The 22,026-nt window shown below is 38.0% G+C and overlaps 1 protein-coding gene across 3 annotated transcripts in view; it reads left to right on the top strand.

Moving 5' to 3' along the window:
• The window catches only part of LOC111141227 (WD repeat domain 70), a 346,638-nt gene that overhangs the window by 14,582 nt on the left and 310,030 nt on the right, over positions 1 to 22,026 (top strand). For all 3 annotated transcript variants that reach the window (XM_022493646.1, XM_022493644.1, XM_022493645.1), the window contains one exon: positions 1,235 to 1,430. In XM_022493646.1, coding sequence (XP_022349354.1) covers positions 1,235 to 1,430 — 196 coding nt within the window. The remainder of the gene's footprint in view (positions 1 to 1,234; positions 1,431 to 22,026) is intronic.

Raw genomic sequence — 22,026 nt, 5'->3', positions numbered from 1 at the left:
GTGAGCTAAAACATTGCAAAAACAAAGAGAAATTCTCTTTGTGGAGGTTTGCTTGCTCCAAACAAAGGTAGTAACCTTTGTATATGGATAACACGTATGTATGTATTCCCTTCAATAGTGAACTTAGATGAGTATCCGTGGATATTGGGTGCCTGTTATATGTCAGGCATCATTTAGGTGCTAGAGACAGCAGTGAACACAACAGAGAGAAATTTCTGCTTTCATGGAGCTTACATATGAGAAATATTTTACTAGATGGCAATAATACTTTGAATTTTATAAAATATTTGTTGTAATTAGGAACGTAATTCTCAACCCTTTGGGATTGTGTAGGAGGGATGGTGGATGGTGGTGACTTTCAGAATGCCTAGAGGAGTGTGATAGAGACTTTAGAGGAAGTGTGTAACAGTTTACAGATATGCTGGGTAGAAAAACAGTTGAGAATCAGTATAATACTCTCTACAGTAAGATAGTTTTAGAATCCAAGGATGCTACATAGAACATTTTTTTTTTTAAGATTTTATTTTATTTATTTGACAGAGATCACAAGTAGGCAGAGAGGCAGGCAGAGAGAAGGAAGCAGGCTCCCTGCTGAGCAGAGAGCCCGATGCGGGGCTTGATCACAGGACCCTGGGATCATGACCTGAGCCGAAGACAGAGGCTTTAACCCACTGAGCCACCCAGGTGCCCCTACATAGAACATTTTTTAGCAACTCAGCAAGCTTGAATTAAGACTGAGAAATAATTTGTATTTCAGAAAATATATTGAAACGTTTTGGGAGTAATATTAACTTTCTTACATGGCTGACTGTATGTGCTCCTGTGGTAAACAGTGATTGGATTTAGATATAGTGAGCAGAAGCATTGGTTATCATGTGGTTTTCTTTCTAATGGATGTAATATTTTGTAGTTTTTCTTCTACATTCCAGTTGTTCTGCTGGCTTTTTATGAGTGAGGAGGCCCTAATGAGCCTCTAACATATAATTGCTGTGACTTTTTGTTTGGGTTAAGATAAGTAGACAAAAGAAACTTTTACTTTCTTAAGTTAAAATAATATCTGAGTTACACATTTAATGCTTGAATTACAAATTTAATGAATTACACATATTTAATTAATTAAAACAAAAACCCAGCTGTTAAAAGGAGAAGCAGGTTTCCTGGGAAATCTGTACCATCTCTAGAGTGTGTTCTTCGTTGCAGCAGAGGCAAAGAGTTTCTGTTTTTGTATTTTCAGGGATACAAGCAGCAGTGAGAGTGAAGAGAGTTCTGGTTCTTCTGATGATGAGTTAATTGGCCCTCCTTTGCCCCTTAAAATGACGAAAGAGCCAAGTAATCATATCGAGGAAGATATCCTTGGTCCTTTACCTCCACCTCTTTATGAAGAAGTAGAAGAAGATGATGATGATGATGGTGATTCAGAGGAGGAGGAGGTAAGTGTATCAGTAGTAATGGAACAGTTCACTGGAGTAGTGTAGGGATCAGTTCCCTGCTAACTGTTATTCACAAGTGAGAGCAAATAAAGAACAGTTTTGAACTTACTCCTGATAGCCCTTGTTGAAAGAACTCTAAAGGATGTACTTCAGGAACAAGGAAATACAACTCAAATAATAAATGGGCAGTAGGAAGCAATGTCTTAAAAAAAGGAGTTGACATACATTTTCTTAAATCTACATAAGCATTGAGCATTACTATAAGCATTACTACAAGCATTACTATAAATAATAGTAATCATTAAATTTATGGTGATTTTTTAAAAAAGATTTTATCTATTTGAGAGAGAGAATAAGTTCATGCACATGAATGGAGGTAGGGGCAGAGGGAGAAGGAGACTCCTGGCTGAGCAGGAGCCCCATGTGGGGTTTCATTCCAGGACCCATGAAATCATGACCTGTGCCTAAAGCAGCTGCTTAACCAAATGAGACACCCAGTCGCCTTGATTTAGGGCGATTTAAAAACAAAGTGGATCGAAAATTACTGTAATCAATAATGTGAAATATAGGAGAGTGGAATCAGTTCATTCAGTTGGAAGTCCTTCTATTATTTAGAAGGAGGCTAGAGCTATTAATTAACTTCAAATTAGTTTAAGTATGAAAGTTATAATTTTAAGAGTAATTGCCCAAAGAATAGAAATAAATTGTATAACCTCAAAATAGTAAAAGAAAACCATTGGTATACTTTGTGTATTTCACACTAGGAGTAGATCATTTTTTAATACCACTCTCCTCTGTTATAAATTATTTTCCATAATAATTGAGATGAAACAAATAATGATCAGAAAAGAAACAGCTTTTGCGAATCTGTCAGTGACTTTACAAAATGGGCATTCTTTGCATATTCTTATTCAGTACCAGTGTACCAAATTTACCAATCTGTTAATTCATAGGTAAAGAAAGCTTTTTCAAGATTTTTTAATTTATTTTAGAGAGAGACAGAGAGAGAGGAGAGCATGTGAACAGGGGAGGAACAGAGGGAGGGAGAAAGAATCTCAAGCTGATGCCATGCCGAGGGTGGAGCCCAACCGAAGGCTCGATCTAACCACCCTGATACCATGACCTGAGCAGAAACCAAGAGTGGGACTCTGAATCAACTGAGCCACCTGGTGGTCCCAGATCAAAGAAAGCTTTCATTTTATTTATTTATTTAAAAAGTTATTTTTTTTTTTTTCAGTGTTCCAAAATTCATTGTTTACGCACCACACCCAGTGCTCCGTGTAATACGTGCCCTCCTTAATACCCACCACCAGGCTCACCCAACCCCCCCACTCTCCTCCCCTCCAAAACCCTCAGTTTGTTTCTCAGAGTCTGCAGTCTCTCATGGAGAAGTGAGATGGGGGAAATCAGAGGAGGAGACAAATCAAAGAAAGCTTTTATAAATTTTTTTTTTTTTTTTTTTTAAGATTTTATTTATTTATTTGACAGAGATCACAAGTAGGCAGAGAGTCAGGCAGAGAGAGAGAGAGAGAGAGAGAGGAGGAAGCAGGCTCCCCGCAGAGCAGAAAGCCCGATGTGGGGCTCGATCCCAGGACCCTGGGATCATGACCTGAGCCGAAGGCAGAGGCCCAACCCACTGAGCCACCCAGGCGCCCCCAAAGAAAGCTTTTAATTTTAATTTTGAAAAATTTTTTTCAGTTAAAACCTGAGGGGTGTGTGTGTGTGTATACATATATATATATATATATACACATATATGTATGTGTGTGTGCACGTGTATGTGAAATTAAAAAAAGAGGCACATAAGGATAAATTTGGTAGTTTCATTAAAATATCTTCTTTCAAGATGTTATTAAAAAACAAACAATAAAAAAAGAAAAAAAATCTTGTTTCATGGGGCGCCTGAGTGGCTTAGGCAGTTAATTGTCTGCCTTCAGCTCAAGTCCTGATCCCAGCGTTCTGGAGTGGAGCCCTGCATGGGCTCCCTGCTCAGTGGGGAGTCTGCTTCCCCTTTTGCCTCTCCCCCTGGCTTGTGCTCTCTCTCGATCACTCTCCCTCTCAAGTAAATAAATAAAATCTTAAAAAAAAATCTTGTTTCATAATAGATTCCTAAAACTGCAATGTTGACCATTTCTTTTTTTAATTTTTAAATTTTATTTATTTTTAATTATTATTAACATATATTATTTTTTTCAGAGGTACAGGTCAGCGATTCATCAGTCTTACACAATACATAGTACTCAGCACAATACATACCCTCCCCAATGTCCATCACCCAGACATGCCATTCCTCTATTTTTAAAAAATTTTGATATCCATTCTAGTGGGTTTTAAAAAATACCTCTTTTCGGGGCACCTGGTTGGCTTAATATGTTGGGCCTCTGCCTTTGGCTTAGGTCATGATCTCAGGGTCCTAGGATCGAGCCCTGCATCAGGCTCTCTGCTCTGCAGGGAGCCTGCTTCCCCTTCTCTCTCTGCCTTCTCTGCCTTCTTGTGATCTATCTCTCTCTCTCTGTCAAATAAATAAGTAAAATCTTTAAAAAAAAAAAACCTCTTCACTAAAATATATATATATTTTTTCTTACGTAAAAATAAAAAAATGGCAGATTATGGTAAATATTGTCATCAAATGACCTGCTTTAGAATGTTGTTGGTGAAAATAATTCAGGTGTTCAAACGTTGCCCTTTTGAATTCTTCTGCCAACCTAGTCTCCCATCTTTTGTTTTTTTCTCAAAGAATAACAGAATGAGAGGTACTCAAGTGTTGTTTCTTTAATATATCAGTTTATTTTGGATCTGCTGTTTAAATGCAGAAACATGTAGTACAACAAGGATTAGAGATACGAAACTACCCTTGAAGTTAAGTTTGAATGATTCTGAACCACTCAAAACATTATCTGTAAACATACATATCAGAGTATGTCTGTGCATGTATGTGGGGCGGTGCAGACTCTCTAACTGGGAGTTCTGTAAATTAACTTCAGGTAGAATACAATGTTTATTGAAAGAATAAAAATATGCCACTTTAAAGCTAACATATATGTTATCAAAATTCAGCACTAATCATAGTAAAAATCAATAAAAAACAAATTTCTAATCTGACATTTTTAGAATTGCCAGCAAATGGTGATAATGAAAAACAGACTCATCTTTGGATGATTTTATTACTGTTTTAAGGTTCTTTTTTTTTTAAGATTTTTTTTTTTAAGATTTTATTTATTTGACAGAGAGAGATCACAAGTAGGTGGAAAGACAGGCAGAGAAGGGGGAGAAGCAGGCTCCCCACTGAGCAGAGAGCCCAATGCAGGGCTCGATCCCAGGACGCTGGGATCATGACCTGAGTGGAAGGCAGAGCCTTTAACCCACTGAGCCATCCAGGTGCCCCATTTTTTTTTTTTTTTTTAAGATTTTTATTTATTTGAGAGAGAGAGAGAAAGCACACAAGTAGGGTGAAGGGCAGAGGGAGAACCTTTTCTCCCTCCCTTCTGCTAAGAAGGGAGCCTGATCAGGGCTCCATCCGGGGACTCAGATCATAACCTGAGCCAAAGGCAGACACTTAACCAACTGAGCCACCCAGGTGCTCCTGTTTTAAGGTTCTTTACAAAAAATGCACCCCCTTACTGTGTGCACCACTTCCACTGCAATACTCTTAATCTGCCGCTGAAGAAGACTCAATCATTCTAGTAAAAGACAGGAAAGGAGAAAAAAAACGTAGAGGAAAATCTTGGTAAACAGAGATAGAAAAATAAGGCGGTAGGCACGAATACAGACGTATCAGTATTCACAGTAGATGTAAGTGACTCAACTTGCCACTTAAAATTCTCAGAGTAGATTTAAATATTCAGATACATTCTGTTTATGAGTGATACACCTAAAATGTAATGACCAGAAAGTTTGAAAGGAAGAGGAATAAAAAATAGCAGGAAAATACTAACCAAAAGATAACTGATTAATCTTACAAAATTGACTTAAGACAAAATAATCTTTAAGTCATTATTAACCTAATTAGCCAAGTGAGTGTCATTACTTAATGCTAAAGGGAACAAGTTATCTACCAGGAAAATTTGGCATTTCTTTTTTTTTTTAAGATTTTTATTTATTTATTTGACAGGGAACACAAGTAGGCAGAGAGGCAGGCAGAGAGAGAGGAAGGGAAGCAGGCTCCCCGCTGAGCAGAGAGCCCGATGTGGGGCTTGATCCCAGGACCCCGGGATCATGACCGGAGCCAAAGGCAGAGGCTTAACCCACTGAGCCACCCAGGTGCCCCAAGTTGGGCATTTCTTAATCTCTGAATCTAACACAATATATTTAAAGCAAAAATTTACAGAAATATTTATTAAACAAAAATAATTGACAAATAACGAGGAATAGACAAATCTACAATCATAATGGAGATTCAGAAATCCTTGACAAACAGTAAGAGTATCGTAGTGAACAATATGAATGCAAATGTTTTCTCTACTGAACATATATAGAACCCTTATTTGATATTTTCTTTTCAAGCACATATGGATAAATTTAGGTGGATCATGAAATGTGAGAGTATTTGAGTGAATTTTTGTGTGCCCTCAAAATTCATGTGTTGAAGCCCTAACCCCCGGTGTGGCTGCATTTGGACATGAGACTCTTTGGAAGTAATAAAGGTCAAATTACATCGTAGGGGTGGACCCTGATCTTAAAGATTTAGTTTGCTTGTAGGAAGAGAGACACCAAAGAGCCAGGTCTGCATATAACAAAGCAAGAAGGTGGACATCTACAAACCAGGAGGAAAGCTCTCAGCAGAAACCAAATTACCTTGATCTTAGACTTCTGGCCTTCAGAACTGTGAGAAAATAAATTTCTGATGATTAGCTGTCTAGTTTGTGGTATTTTACTGTGGTAGCCTGAGCTGATTAATACAGGTCTGCCAAGGCTGACAAGAGGCTGGGAAAGAGAGAATGGAAAAAAAGAAGGGTGTTGTGAGCAGGCAGAAAATTGCTATAGTGAAGGCTCTGATGTATGCAGGTGCATGTCATGGTGGTGACATGTCATGTGATTAGTGCATGGCTGAGTCTTCCTATTAGGGGTAAGTGGAAAGATGAGGCTGATGAGATCAACTCTAGAGATCAGTACACAGAAGAGCAGCTTTCTGGAGGGCATGGAGTTTGAATGAGCCTTGTAGAGGGTTACATTTTGTTGAGCATGGTGGGGGTAGGCCACGTCCTGTTTATGAAGAGTAAATGGCAGGAACAAAGGCACAATTTACAAGGTTAGATTTCAGATGATCCAGAAATCAACTTGCCTAGAATGGGAAGTTGATAAAGAAGACCAGGCCTTTGATATAGAGCTGATGTGTGAGTAAACCCAAAGTGCAGCTGTGCACTTTGCTCACTTACCAAGCTGTGCTTGGGTTTGGGCTCGGAAGCTTGTTTGTAAACTTTAGTCTTTCCTGGCTGTAATTCAAGCATTTCAGGAGACTATAACAGTTTCCTGGGTGTGTGGGTTTTTTTGTTTATTTGTTTTCTTTTCTTTTCTTTCTTTTTCTTTTTTATTTTAAGATTTTACTTATTTAGGGGCACCTGGATGGCTCAGCGGGTTAAGCCTCTGCCTTCGGCTCAGGTCATGATCTCAGGGTCCTGGGATTGAGCCCCACATTGGGCTCTCTGCTCAGCAGGGAGCCTGCTTCTCCCTCTCTCTCTCGCTGCCTGCCTCTCTGCCTTCTTGTGATCTCTGTCTTCTCTGTCAGATAGATAAATAAAATCTTAAAAAAAAAAAAAAGATTTTACTTATTTATTTGGGACAAAGGGAGAGAGTGTGTGTGAGAGAGAGCAAGCAAGCAAGAGCCGGGGGCGGGAGGCAGAGAGAGAGGGAGAAGGTTCCCTGCCAAGCAGGGAGCCGAATGTGGGGCCCGATCCCAGAACCCTGAGATCATGACCTGAGCTGAAATTAAGAGTCAGTCACTTAACTGACTGAGTCAACCAGGTGCCCCTATTTTCTGTTTTTGTTTGTTTGTTTTTTTTATAAGGTTGTATGCATGGAATCTTTTTAAAGAAAATTGTTTAAGTCTTTTGATGGACGTGCCTTTTTTGATAAGCCTAGTAAAAGGATATGCTGATAAAATAATAGTGCAAAACAATAAAAATAATAAAAAATAAAAATAATGATAAAATAATAAGATAAAATAAGATAAAAATAATAGTGCAAAGCAAGGCTGTTGATGAATGTTCCAATAACAGCCTTAATTTTAAAGTGTGCACTAATTGATAATTCAGAATTTATTAGCACTGTTAATGGATTAACTAAAACTTTGGCAGGTAGATAAAATAGGAGTCGGAGATTCCTTATGCCTGTTCCAATTCTCCCTCCGTTTCTCTTTTGGATATATATCGTAACCAGCATTTCCAGGCCTAGGACAGAGATGGTGGGTAACGCAAACAGTTTGGAAACTTGGAAGTGTTGTGAATGTGGCTTTGCAGTGGCCTTCTTAGATTTGGATAAATTATATTGGCTTTGAATGGAATCCTTCAGTTTTTAGACTGTTTTTGGTTTTTTTTTGTTTTTTTTTTAAAGATTTCATTTATTTATTTGAGAAAGAGAGAGCGAGAGACAGCACAAGCAGGGGGAGGTGCAGAGGGAGAAGCAGACTCCCTGCGAAGCAGGGAGCCCAATGCGGGACTCAACCCGACTTGACCTGCTGCTATATCACACCCATTTTTAGATCTTTTTATCCTTATCTCTAATTACACCTCTTAAATCATAACCATCATGGTCTGCAAAGGACTACGAATGAGTAAATTGTCTATGAGTTGAGCCATAGCTCTGACAGTTGTTTTTATTTTATTTATTTTTATTTTTATTAAAGATTTTATTTATTTATTTGAGAGAGAGAGAGAAAGAGAGAGGAGAGAGAGCATGAGAAGGGAGAGTGTCAGAGGGAGGAGCAGACTCCCCGCTGAGCAGGGAGCCTGATTTGGGACTCAATCCCAGGACTCCAGGATCATGACCTGAGCCGAAGGCAGTCACTTAACCATCTGAGTCACCCGGGGGCCCCTGACAGTTGTTTTTCTTATTGAAACTATATTACCAAGTATTGAGAGCCTAACAATCCTCTAATCTCAGTGATATTACTTCTGGGAGTCTAACCTGAGGAAATTTAGAGAAAGCTTTATGCCCAAAAATGTTTATCACAGTGCTATGTGTAATAATGATTTTCAGAATGTGTTCCATGGGAGTGGTGGGTTGGGGCACTGTATCTCCAATCTGTTTTCATTTGAGGGAACTGATGAGAGTATGTCCATACCCCTGGTGGTATCAGGAATAATGTGAGTACGTGTCTAGTAGGAAGAGGAAAGACAAGTGAACTGTTGTGTAGTCATAAAATATTACACAGTCATTGAATGTGTTTAATAAGAGCTTTCAGTAGCACTAGGGAGTGATGTACAACTGTCTAAACAGTATGAGTTCAAAAATTTAAATGATACAGATGCATGGAAAAAAGGATTTACATTGCTTGTTTCTGGATTGTGAGAATGAGGATTTTTTTTTCCTGCCTCATATTTTTCTGTTCTTTTCTAATTTCCATATTGACCATAAGATGTGCCTGTGACTAGAAACAAATAATGGGGTTGCATTCAGTTAACATTTCTTCATTGTAAGCCAGTTAAGATCTTAATTTAAAAATTAGAATGGATAGGGTGATGGGCATTAAGGAGGGCACTTGATGTTAATACAACTGATGAATCACTAACTTCTACCCCTGACACTGATACTATACTATGTGTTAACTAAATTGAATTAAAATGAAAAACTAAAAAAGAGAATAGAAAGAAAAAAAATTAGAACAGATAGAGAAAAAACTCCAAACAGAATAATATTGAATGTGGATATAAAATACATCTTCTGTGAATAAATTCCTCTCTTATCTTGTTCCAAAAAGGATTTAATGAAGTGAAGTGCTATAAGAAAGCATAAATTAGGAAGCATGAAGGAAAATAGAAAAGCAAGGGACATAAAAAAATTAACATAAATCATAGGAAGCAGAGTTCTAAGTATTTGCTAACAGGTAGGCCACAAAACCTAGTCACCATGATTGGTTACTTTCTTTCTCTCCTGCCCCACATCCAATTCATTGTAAGTCTCATTAGATCTCTCTCCAGCCAGATTGCTCCTTTTCTGGCCATCTCTATTACTTCCACCTTAGTGAATCTAGGATCACTACAATGGCAGTAGCCACTTAGATTGTCTCCCAGCTTCCAGTGTTAACTGGAGTATTATAATAGTGATCCAGGCAATAAAAAGAAGTAGGGAAATGATGTAGAGTAGCATTTAAGAGAATGGATTTTGGAGCCACATGGAGCTTTCAATTTCAAGCTGGTTACTTCTCTTGTGTCTTTTTTTCCTCCTCTGTAAAATGGGGCTAATAAAATACTCAACTGGAATTGTGTAGATGATTCAGTGAGTGAATGAATGTATTTGGAACCCTTAGAATGGTGCCTGTTATTTGTCATGGTCATCTATTTAAATATACAGCAAAAGTGAATCAAAAAATTTTAATGTAATTTCTAATGAAAACATCTAAAAGTGAAACTAAAAGAAAACTTTTATACCTTATTAAATTATACATTCATGCTTCCTACCAGCAGTCAGTGTTATAAATAATTAAGGAGCATTAGAGTTATTCCCTTTAAAATCTGGAATAAAGGATGGTAACTGTTGCATTATTCTTCTACACATTTTTGCCAATTAAACAAGTCAAATTGAAATAATCAAAATTGAATATTAGAAAGGAAAAAGTAAGACTTTTTGGTATTTAGTGTAATTAAATAATAATTATATTTAATATTTTATTTATATTAAATATAATTATATTTAATATTATATTTATTATTTCATTTATTTATTTTTATTTATTATATTTATTATATTTAATATTTAATAATAAATAGTATTTATTTTTATTTTTTTGTATGTAGTTTAAAGGGCTAATGAAAAAAAGATACCTGTCTCACAGCAGGAACAACAATAACAAATTAGGACTAAGCTCAGTGAAAGATGTGTCTGAATATATAAATAACAGTATAAAGCTTTTCAGTACAAAAAAGAATTTGAGTAAATAAGAACCATTAAAAATCAGTAAATATTTCTCATTTTTCCCCCCATAGAGGTTAAATTATTTGCCCAATTTGCTTATTTAGTCACTTACCTGGCCATTAATGGTAGAGTTGCTATTTAAACCCAGGCCTCTATGCTTTTAACATTACTCTGCTACCTTCCGTACTTGGAAGCCGTGGAGCTGGGCTGTGAGCCTGTTCTAAGGGGCTGGGCTGTGTATTAGTACCTTACAGTAGTCCCCCCTTATCTGTGGGGGATGCATTCCAAAACCCCCAGTGGGTTCCTGAAGACAGATGGTACCAAACTCTGTGTATACTATGTTTTTTCCTATCCGTATATGCCTATGATAAAGTTTCGTTTATAAATTAGGCACAGTAATAGATGAACAACTAATGATAAAATAGAACAATTATAACATACTGTAATAAGAGTTAGGTGAATATGATCTCTATCGAAATACGTACATTTTGATGATGTGAGATGATAAAATGCCTGTGTGACAAAGTGAAGTGAATGACCTAGCATTGGTGCTACAGTGTGTTGGGCTGCAGTTGACCTTCTGACCATGGTTGATGGTGGGTAATGAAACTGGAAAATGAAACTATGGTTAAGGGAGGACTACTGTATTATGTAATTTGGCTGATGCTGACAAAATGGAAAAAAAACCAACAATGGCTTAAACAAGATGGAAGTCTTTTCTTTCTATCTCACATAAATTCAATCAACAGTTAAATGGACCAGAACTAGCTTGTAGGTCCAGTGTGCCACACATGGCACACGCATGGAAGAGCTTGCCTCCGTCCTTTTGTTCTGCCATCCTCAATAATGTGAGCTTCAAGATGTATGCTCAAACCGTAGCCATAGTTTTTGCATTTTTGTCAGTAGGCGTGCAGAAGGGATAAAGAAGGCTACTGATTTTGAATTTAATCTTTTACATGAGAAATATCATATTTACTTTAGGAAGCTAGGATTGTAGTGGAAATTTAGTGCTTCTTTTAGAAAGGATGAATGATATGGAGAGGTGGGAGCCAATTAGCAACTCTGGAGTGAGCATAAATTTATATTCAGTGTTTGATGCTTTTGGTTCTAGTAGTGGCAAATTAGTTACTTTTTAGAAAAAACTGTAGCCATTGTGAATAATCCTTTACTATTGTATGATAAAGACTCTACTTGATTTTATTTTGTTCATTGTAAATGTATTATATAGCTACCTTTCTCTAAAGGAACAAATGATGTAAAATTTATGGGTACTGATGCAGTCTTGAAACTTTTGGGATTTGGTCACTGTATTAGCATGCATGAATTTCACTTGATTTTTTTTTTTTTTGTATCTGTTATATCCTGCAGTTTAGTTATTATACTGTTTTTCTTTTTTTAGAGGAATTTTTAAAAAAAATTATTTATTTATTTAACAGAGAGAGAGAGAGAGAGAGAAAGCACAAGCAGGGGGGAGAAAGCACAAGCAGAGGGAGCAGGAAAGGGAGAACCAAACTTCTCTTCCATTACAGAGAGTCTGAAGTGGGGCTTGATCCCAGGAGCCTGGGATCATGACCTGAGCCAAAGGCAGATGCTTAATCAACTGAGCCACCCAGGCACCCCTGGACTGTTTTTTCTTAAAGCCTCTGCCTTCGGCTCGGGTCATGATCCCAGAGTCCTGGGATCGAGCCCCGCATCTGACTCTCTGCTCAGCAGGGAGCCTGCTTCTCTCTCTCTCTCTGCCTGCCTCTCTGCCTACTTGTGATCTCTGTCTAATAAATAAATAAATGAATCTTTAAAAAAAAAAAAAAAAAAGAAATGAGTTGCAGGGGCGCCTGGGTGGCTCAGTGGGTTAAAGCCTCTGCCTTCGGCTCAGGTCATGATCCCAGGGTCCTGGGATCAAGCCCCGCATCGGGCTCTCTGCTCAGTGGGGAGCCTGCTTCCACCTCTCTCTCTCTGTCTGCCTCTCAGCCTACTTGTGATCTCTGTCTGTCAAATAAATAAATAAAATCTTAAAAAAAAAAAAAAAAGAAATGAGTTGCAGTCTTTTTGGTTCATTTTGTTAAAGAAGGAATCCCTAAAACTAGCCCCAGGGCTAGTCCAAAGATATTGTCAAGTTCAACTATTTATTTGTCAGGTTCTTTTATATAGAGAATCATTAAAATACTCATAAGGGAAATGGAAGTATGGAAATGGATTTTTCGAAAAAACTTTACAGAAGGTTTCCTTTTTTTATTTTTAAAAATATTTTAAAATATATATTTTTATTTTTTTGCCTCAAAAAGTGACATTTAGGGACGCCTGGGTGGCTCAGTTGGTTGGACGACTGCCTTCGGCTCAGGTCATGATCCCGGGGTCCCGGGATCGAGTCCCACATCAGGCTCCCAGCTCCATGGGGAGTCTGCTTCTCCCTCTGACCTTCTCCTCGCTCATGCTCTCTCTCACTGTCTCTCTCTCAAATAAATAAATAAAATCTTTAAAAAAAAAAAGTGACATTTATTCAAAGAAGAAAAAAAGACAAGATATCCATCCCTTGGCTCCACTCCCTTACCCCTCCTTCTCTTCTTCCACCCCTCCATGGTCTGAACTCTGAGTAGGACTAGGTAGGAGGACAGCCACTCAGATGAATTCAGAAGCACTGAGGGGCGTCTCCTCACTGGAGGTGTTGTAGAAGGTCTTGATGTCTCCAAGAGTCTTCTTGTCTTCTGTCACCATGTTAGTAGTCACACCCTTATGGTCACATTGGCCATCACAACTGATTCTGTGGATATAGTTTTCCCTGTTGGTGGGAAGGTCATAGTTGGTGACTAAAGAAAGCTGCCGCACATCAATGCCCTGGTGTAGGTCAAGAGAGAGGACACCTTCAGTGTGTGCATGCGAAAAAGACATGGTCTATCCAGAAGAGATTGAATTATCTGTGTAGGCAACCAAAGGAACACAAAGCAAACATCCCTTCTCCAACAACCTAAGGCATACCAGCATTTTTTTTTTGGCATACCAGCTTTTATTCCAAGTTGTTCCTGAAGTGGGGAGTGAGCTGGCCCTTTGGAGAGGGAATCACGTTGGATTTTATAGAAGACTTCCTTAACGGAGAAAGCATATTTTATTTTTTAATTCATTATTTTAAATAAATTTTTTTTTAAAATCTTAGGATCTTAGGCATGAGTTACTTATTTTCAAATCTCTCTCTCTCTCTTTTTTTTTACTGTGGTAAAACACATGTAACATAACATTTACCATCTTAACTACTTTTAGGTGTATAGTATATTAGTGTGAACTATGTCCACATTGTTGTGCAACAGTTCATTAGAACTTTTTCATTTGGCAAAACTGAAACTCTACACCCAATAAACTGAAACTTCACTTTTTCCCTACCCTGTGCCATTCTTGAGAAAGTGTATTTTAAATGCTTCAGTGTAGGGGCCTGTATGGCTCAGTCGGTTATGCTTCTGACTTCAGCTCAGGTCATGATCCCAGAGTCCAGGGATCGAGCCCTGCAATGGGCTCCCTGCTGTGGGGGGTGGGGGTGGAGACTCTGCTTCACCCTCTCTCCCTCACACAAACACTCTTGTCTCTCAAATAAATAAAATCTTGAAAGAAAGAAAGAAATCCTTCAAATTGGGGAAATATACCTCTTAAGTGAAGCAAGTTATACCTGTAAACAAAATTAGCAATTTTTCCTCAATTGTGTGTATGTGTTTAAATATTTTATTTATTTATCAGAGAGAGGGGAGAGAGCACAAGCATGAGTGGTGGGGAGGAGCATAGGGGGAGGGAGAAGTGGACTCCGCTGAGCCGGGAGCCTGCTGTGGAATTTGACCTGGCATCACGACCTGAGTTGAAGGTAGATGCTTAACCAACTGAGCTACCCAGGTATCCCTCCTCACTTGAGTTTATTATCATTTAAAAAAAAAAGATTTTATTTATTTATTTGACAGAGAGAGAGAGAGATCCACAAGTAGGCAGAGTAGTAGGCAGAGAGAGGGGGAAGCAGGACCCTGCTGAGCAGAGAACCCGGTGAGGGGCTTGATCCCAGGACCCTGAGATCATGACCTAAGCCAAAGGCAGAGGCTTAACCCACTGAGCCAGTTAGGCGCCCCTATGATTATCATTTTTAAAGAGGAGTTTTACCTCTTACCCACTTTCTTTTATTATTTTCCGTAACAGGCATATATCAGTTCCCATTTAGCACTAGTCGTATCGGTAATTCAGGATATATTTTTTAAGGACATATCTAATTTTTCATGAGTATAGGCTAATATATGGAAGTTCTGATTTTTAAATTTATCAGACCTCACCAATTCCTGTTTGCCCATTAGTTCTCCCTAACAGAGTTTTGTGTTGGTACAGGCCGAAACTTTAATGCTTCCTTTCCATTCCTCTAGTTCCTGGTTGTTAAAATTCTGTCCAGCCTTTAGGGACCATTTCAAATGTGATTTCCTCCATGCAGCCCCTCCAGATGCCAACTGCATGTTTTACTCCCTAGGCTTGGCTTCTGCCTTCCATAGCAAACACAAACTGTTTTCTTTGTTAATTCATTACTTGTGTGCTTGTCTTAACTCCTCTGCCTCCACTTTGCAATCATTTGTAATGATCTCAAGTATAGGGACTTGTATATAAATGGTTCAGTAATTTCTAAAAACTCTTAAAAAACCTCTGGTGTAGTGTTTTTATATAGTACATACAGAGTAAATATTTGTCAAGTGGATTGAGTGTATTTGGCTTTTATAATTGAGCAGTTCATTTTATGACATTTGAGAGTGTTCTGTCTTTGTGACTTAGCAATCCTTAGTTTTTACTAAGTGGAAAATGGAAGTAGGGATTGAGGAATGATCAGAGGAAATATGAATATAAAAATGTATGAAGATACCTATTTCTGGTAGAACCATTATATTGCCTTTTCCTAAGTTTACAATCTATTTTTTATTATTTTTTATCTAAGTTTACAATTTAGTTACATAATAGTTTAATAATTATAGGAGCTGCTCTATGATATTAGTTAATTTAATTGTATAGACTGTAACTAGAACCTACCTGTCAAATGAGGCAAAAAAAGTTATAGTTATCTCTTCTTAAAACAGGAATTGTGACTAAAAGGAATTGTGATTGTTTTCATTGAGGTGTAATTTATATATCATAATGTGTACGGATCTTCAGGGTTCAGTTTGTTGAGTGTTAATAATTGTATATTTTGTGTTCAGGCACCACCCAAAACAAAATATGGGACATTTCTGTCACCCAAATAGTTCTTTGTGCCCCCTTCTAGTCACAAAACTTTTTAAGAATGAGTTTGACAGCTGTATAATTGGAAGGAGAGTTATGAGAGAACATAAATTAGGAGACAGAGTAAAATCTATACCACCTGGTTATGATTAATTTTGTTGTTTTTTATATGTAGTTTACTTCAGTTGCTGGTTAGTAGTTGGTCTAGTGTTACTACTGTTGAGGTCACTGGAATGGAGATGTTAATGTTGTATCTCATAATTCTTTTGATGACAAACTTGCTTTTTTATTCCTCCTTTATTCCATTTTACTTACCTAGAGTGGTAATGGAATTGTTCTTTCAACTAGAATGCAAATGAAAACAGCATTCAAACCACTACCTAACTTTGTCAAACTATACCAATTGTTAACTAATTAGAAGTATCTAGTATTTGAAGATTTATTTGTCTCTGAGCTTAATGAACAAAATTTCAGATTGGTAGAGTCAGAGAAAAGAGGGGTAAAAAATAACTTCTAAATCGTGTATCTATTATGCCTGATTCTGTTTTTTTTTTAAATGTAAAAAAGGTTGTAACTTACAGTTAAGTGGAGACTTTGGGATTATTTTTTTTTTTTTAAGATTTTATTTATTTATTTGACAGAGAGATCACAAGCAGGCAGAGAGGCAGGCAGAGAGAGAGGAGGAAGCAGGCTCCCCGCCGAACAGAGAGCCCGATGCGGGGCTCGATCCCAGGACCCCGAGATCATGACCTGAGCCGGAGGCAGCGGCTTAACCCACTGAGCCACCCAGGTGCCCAGACTTTGGGATTATTGAGGATTTTTATTAGCCTTGCTGTCCTCTTGCCTGTTACTGCAAAAAATCAAAAGTTGCATTTTTATGACTGTAGCTAAAGGCTAGATGTAGCGGTGTCTTTTTAGTTGTGAGCACCTGTTTTCCATGAACTTTCTCTGACTCCCAGGCTGGCACATTCTGTAGTGAAGAGTCCACGTTTGGGCCACCACTGTGCTTCTCTGACTTCTGGTCTGAGGCTTCTCATCCCCTTGGCCTTGGTCATTGCCAGCCACCTGTATCAGTCAGTCTCTTTCTTTCATGCATAGGGAAAGGCTAAAGAATTAACAGTGGGTAAAAGTTCTCTTTTAGTTCTCACAAGTTGCTATGAGAATGAGATGATTTAAGTAAACACTTAGGATGGGGATTGACACATTCTAAGCACTCAGAATTGCTGGGATTTATCATTGTTTTCATCGTCATTACCATATTTGATTAATGACCAATTTTAATTTAATTGCAGCTGGCTGGGAAGAAAAGTCTTAAAAAAAAAAACAATGTGAGGGACCTTAATGATCTTAACTTCAGAGGAAATTAATGTTTTTTAAAACAGAACAATTTAATTACATCTGCAAGATTCCGTCAGCAGAGGATGCTAGAAGCTCTATTCCAAAACCCAGTCAGTGTGTTCCTGACCATTTCCAAGCTGCAAATCTTTGAAGGCCTTCATTCTTTAGAAGGACACTAGGGGGCAATAGAGATATTTTGGCTTTTGGCAAAAATCCATTTTATTCAACTGTCTCCTGTCTACTGTGGAAGGGAAAAAAAGAGGAATCTTATAAACAATGTTTTCTATAAATTGGAACAAGTGAGGTTAAGGTTGAGATTAATGCTGGAATAATTTTTTTTTTAAAAAAGAATAATGCAGAAAAATTATGAATATTCCTTTGTGATTTGATGGTATTATATTTACAGGATTTTTTTTTTGTATCTTTAAGTTTTTTAAGTCAGTAACTGTAAGATAAAGCTTTATGGCAGGAACATTAAGGATAGCTTCTTCATAATTTAAGATTTGTTCGTAAGTTCAAATAAAAAAGTTTATATTACTCTGATCACGAGAATAATCCAAACTTTTAAAAACACATATCAGATCTTGTCACTTTCCTGCTTCCCTTGTCACTTTCCTGTCAGTAAACCCTCCAATTTCTTCCTGTCACAATGTTAAGAAATCCCAAGTTCCCTGCTGTGACCTCTAAGGCCTGCATGACTTGGCCTCTTCACCTCTTTCTGACTTCATCGCCTTCCACTCCCTGTCTTGCTCACTCCTCTCTACCCACAGTGACCTTCCTGCTTTTCTTCTTAGCAACCATGCTTCTTCCCTCACAGAGCTTTTCTGTTTACTCTTTCTTATACAGGAAATAGGTCTCAGAGCTTTACATGACTCCCTTTTTTCATCTGGGTCTTTGTGGAAGTGTTACCTCTTTGACCACCTTCTATAAGTACCTCCACTTGCTCTACTGCACTGTTTTTTTCTGACATTGCTTTATGGTAGTTACCATGATTTGACATCTTTTGTTTATTGGCTTTTTGTCTTTCTCCTCAAAGTAATACAAGTTCCATGAGGGCAGTTATAGTGTCTCTTTTATTGCTGTATCCCCAGTGGCTTGACTGGTTCCTGGCACATAGTAGGTGCTCAAGGAATATTTGTTCAATGAATGGCCATCTTTGGCTGTGGTCAGAGGTACTCTCTAGCCCCTAAACATTTCACTGAAGCAAAGCTAGCTTCTGATATAGTCATAATTATCCTTTAGAAGCTCAGGAATCAATACCTACCCTCCCATTTTCAGGCTAGTCCTGCCACAATTCCTTTGTTAAAAGGCTGCAGTTCCCTTTTAAGCTCCCATTGGTAGGCTTTTGTATCCTCTCAGGTGGCTGCCAGGAACAATCACTAGTGTGTGTCCTTTCTGCCTTTGAGCAGTGGCTTCCCCTCCCCCCCCCACAACAAATATTTTGTGTGATTGTCATGTGAATGACACTGCTACATAAACTGTTTTATTTGCAGTAGTTAGCATGTAGTGATGAAGTGGACTATTTTTTTTTAAAGATTTATTAGAGAGAGTGTGCAGCATGTATGTGCAAGGTTGTGGGGAGGAAGAGAGGGAATCTCAAGCAGACTCCCTGCAAAGCCCGACGCGGGCCTCGATCTCACCACCCTGAGATCATGACACAAGCCCAAATCAAGAGTTGGAACGTTTAGCCAGCTGAGCCACCCACGTGCCCCCAAAGATGGACTAGTTTATACAAATAATACAAAGCATAATTTAAGTGCAATGAGGAAGGCAGGAGGGTACTTTTTATCTGACTGATTGTAGTCTGCGTAATTACAAGTTCTTTTAAATGTAAGTATATTTACTCTGGTAAATTTCTGTCATTATGATGTATATACTATATAGTAAATTGCAAATCTTGCAGATGTAAATTGTTATTAAGTCTATGGAAATGATGTTAAGGATGCCCTTTGCTCTACCCAAAACCATTTTCAAATGAGGATTTAGTTGAGTTACACCAGTTCTTAAGTGAAAAAAGGAAAATTGACAAGGGCGGTAAATGATTTGAGTATCATAGGAGCCTGATATTAAGAGCCTTTGAAGGGCGCCTGGGTGGCTCAGTGGGTTAAGCCTCTGCCTTCAGCTCATCTCATGATCCCGGAGTCCTGGGATCGAGCCCTGCATCGGGCTCTCTGCTCAGTGAGAAGCCTGCTTCCTCCTCTCTCTCTTTCTCTGCCTACTTGTGATCTCTGTCAAATAAATAAAATAAAATCTTAAAAATAAAGAGCCTTTGAGAAAATTGATGAAGACCTTGAATATTTTTTGCAAAAACAGTCCTTTTAATAATCCTTGCCACAGGGGCGCCTGGGTGGCTCGGTGGGTTGAGCCGCTGCCTTCCCCTCGGGTCGTGATCTCAGGGTCCTGGGATCGAGTCCAACATCAGGCTCTCTGCTCGGCGGGGAGCCTGCTTCCCTCTCTCTCTCTGCCTGCCTCTCTGTCTACTTGTGATCTCTCTCTGTCAAATAAATAAATAAAATCTTTAAAAAAAATAATCCTTGCCACAGTCAGTCCTATAGAGTCTTTATGCCATTTTATATTGTCAAAATTTCGTTGGAAAAATGACCCCTCCCACCTCCACCCCATTCTCTCTCTGCTCAAAACACTGCTATTTTTTTCCCCCACACTTTATGTTTTTTTGATCCTAGGTTCAGGGGATTGAATTATTCATTCTTCATAGTTCTGTTTATACTGTTGTAATTGACCGTAAAAAAATACTGTTGTAATTGGGTCTTCCAAAGTCCTTCATTTGTTATTATTCATCTGTGTGGAATTTTTTTATGTGGAATTTTTTATCTTTTGTTTTCATTTCACTTTTCTTTCTAGATCCTAACATCTTCCTACATATGCCTCATCTCGTGGCTCTGTTTCCTTTTACCTTAAAGCTTTTTAAAAAAAAAACTTTATTCAGTGTAACTTTAACCCATTTATTATTTCAGTTTGTTATTTTACTATTTTATTTTTAAAATATATTATCTTTAAGTAATCTTTGTTCCCAACCTGAGGCTTGAACTTATAACCCCAAGATAAAGAGTCACACGCTCTGTCCACTGAACCAACCAGGCACCATACTCAGTTTGTTATTTAAAAATTTTGCTTTGAATGTCCACAATAGCCAAACTGGAAAAGAGCCTAGATGTCCATTAACAGATGAACAGATAGAGAAGATGTGGTATATATATACAATGGAATATTATGCAGCCATCAAAGAAACATGAAATCTTGCCATTTGCAAAGACATGGATGGAATTAGAGGGTATTATGCTAAGGGGAATAAGTCAATCAGAGAAAGATAATTATCATACGATCTCACTGATATGAGGAGTTTGAGAAACAAGACAGAAGATCATAGGGGAAGGAACGAAAAAATGAAACAAGGCAAAACCAGAGAGGGAGACAAACCATAAGAGGCTTTTAATCTCAGGAAACAGGTTTGCTGGAGTGAAAGGGGTGGGAGGGATGGGGTGGCTGGGTGATGGACATTGCTGGGGGGTATGTGCTATGGTGAGCGCTGTGAATTGTGTAAGACTGATGATTCACAGACCTGTATCCTGAAGCAAAATAACACATTATATGTTAAAAAAAAAAAAAAAATAAAGAACGGAAGGGGTTCGTGTAATAGAAGTTTATAGTTTCTTCCTTTGTTGGAAAAAAAAATTTTGCTTTGAGTTGCTTTATTGATAGATTTTAGTTTTTCTTCTGCCTTTCCAACTATAAGTATTCTTTTTTGTTGTTGTAACTTTTTAAAGATTTTATTTATTTATTTAACAGAGAGAGAGCGAGAGCAATAACACAAGCTGGGGGAGTGGGAGAGGGAGAAACAGGCCTCCTGTGGAGCAATCCAATGTGGGGCTAGATCCTAGGACCCTGGGATCATGACCCGAGCCGAAGGCAGACACTTAACTACTGAGCCACCCTGCCACCCCACAACTATAAGTATTCTTAAGAATGAGGGTTATGGGGGCTCCTAGGTGGCTCAGTGGGTTAAGCCTCTTCCTTCGGCTCAGGTCATGATCTCAGGGTCCTGGGATAGAGTCCTGCATCGGACTTGCTGCTCGGTGGGGAGCCTGCTTCCTCCTCTCTCTTTCCCTGCCTGTCTCTCTGCCTATTTGTGATCTCTGTCTGTCAAATAAAGTCTTAAAAAAAAAATGAGGGTTATGTAACTAGTTTTTGCACTCTATTGAATGTTATAGAAGACAGTTATAGAAAATGCACATCAGTTTCTTAGTTTAATCGGTATAAAAACAGTATTTGAAAATAAAACAGCTCCTTTGATCTTTCACCCTTTCTGTTTACATGAGGAAAAGTGAGAGTTTTGCCTGTGTCAGTTTTGAGAAAGATTTCTCAATGCTTGAATCTTAAAATTTTAAGAAGTGTCATTATAAAGAATTTCTAGAAAATCAGGACTATCTACCAAAATTGATACAATTTGTCTTTTAATGGAATTATGTACTTTCTTGTTTCCATGATTGTAAAGTTTGCATTTGAATAAATTTTATATTTTTAAGTACCAAATTGATAGAATGGCATGTAAGTACATATTGAAGTAGCTCCAACAGAGCTTACTTTCTTTATTCTTCTATAGACCTTGATCCTTATTTGGAAAGATATTTTGTTCATACTATTTGTGCTGAGTGCTAGCAGTGTGGCAAATTGTGAATTTGAAATAAGACCAAGACCACCAAGTTGACTCACATAGCCTATCATGCAGCTGTTGGTTGGTAATGTTGCCATTTTGCTACTGACCTGGATCAGAATTAGGGAGTCTTTATTCAGTTTTGCATCCCAAGAGCCTTGCAGAGTATAAACGGGAATTAAATGGTTTTTTGTTTGTTTGTTTGTTTTTTTAAATAAATGAAGAAGTTGGTGACACAGCCTTGTTTTTTTTTTTTTTTTTTTTTAACTGTCATAAAAAGGGATGCTTCAACAAACC

The sequence above is a fragment of the Enhydra lutris genome, unplaced genomic scaffold (genome assembly GCF_002288905.1).
Source record: "Enhydra lutris kenyoni isolate GAN:26980312 unplaced genomic scaffold, ASM228890v2 scaffoldscaffold5, whole genome shotgun sequence".
In the NCBI taxonomy this organism is placed as follows: Eukaryota; Metazoa; Chordata; class Mammalia; order Carnivora; family Mustelidae; genus Enhydra; species Enhydra lutris.
The sequence above is the reverse complement of the archived record's forward strand: the minus strand, read 5'-3'. Positions and strand labels throughout refer to the sequence as shown.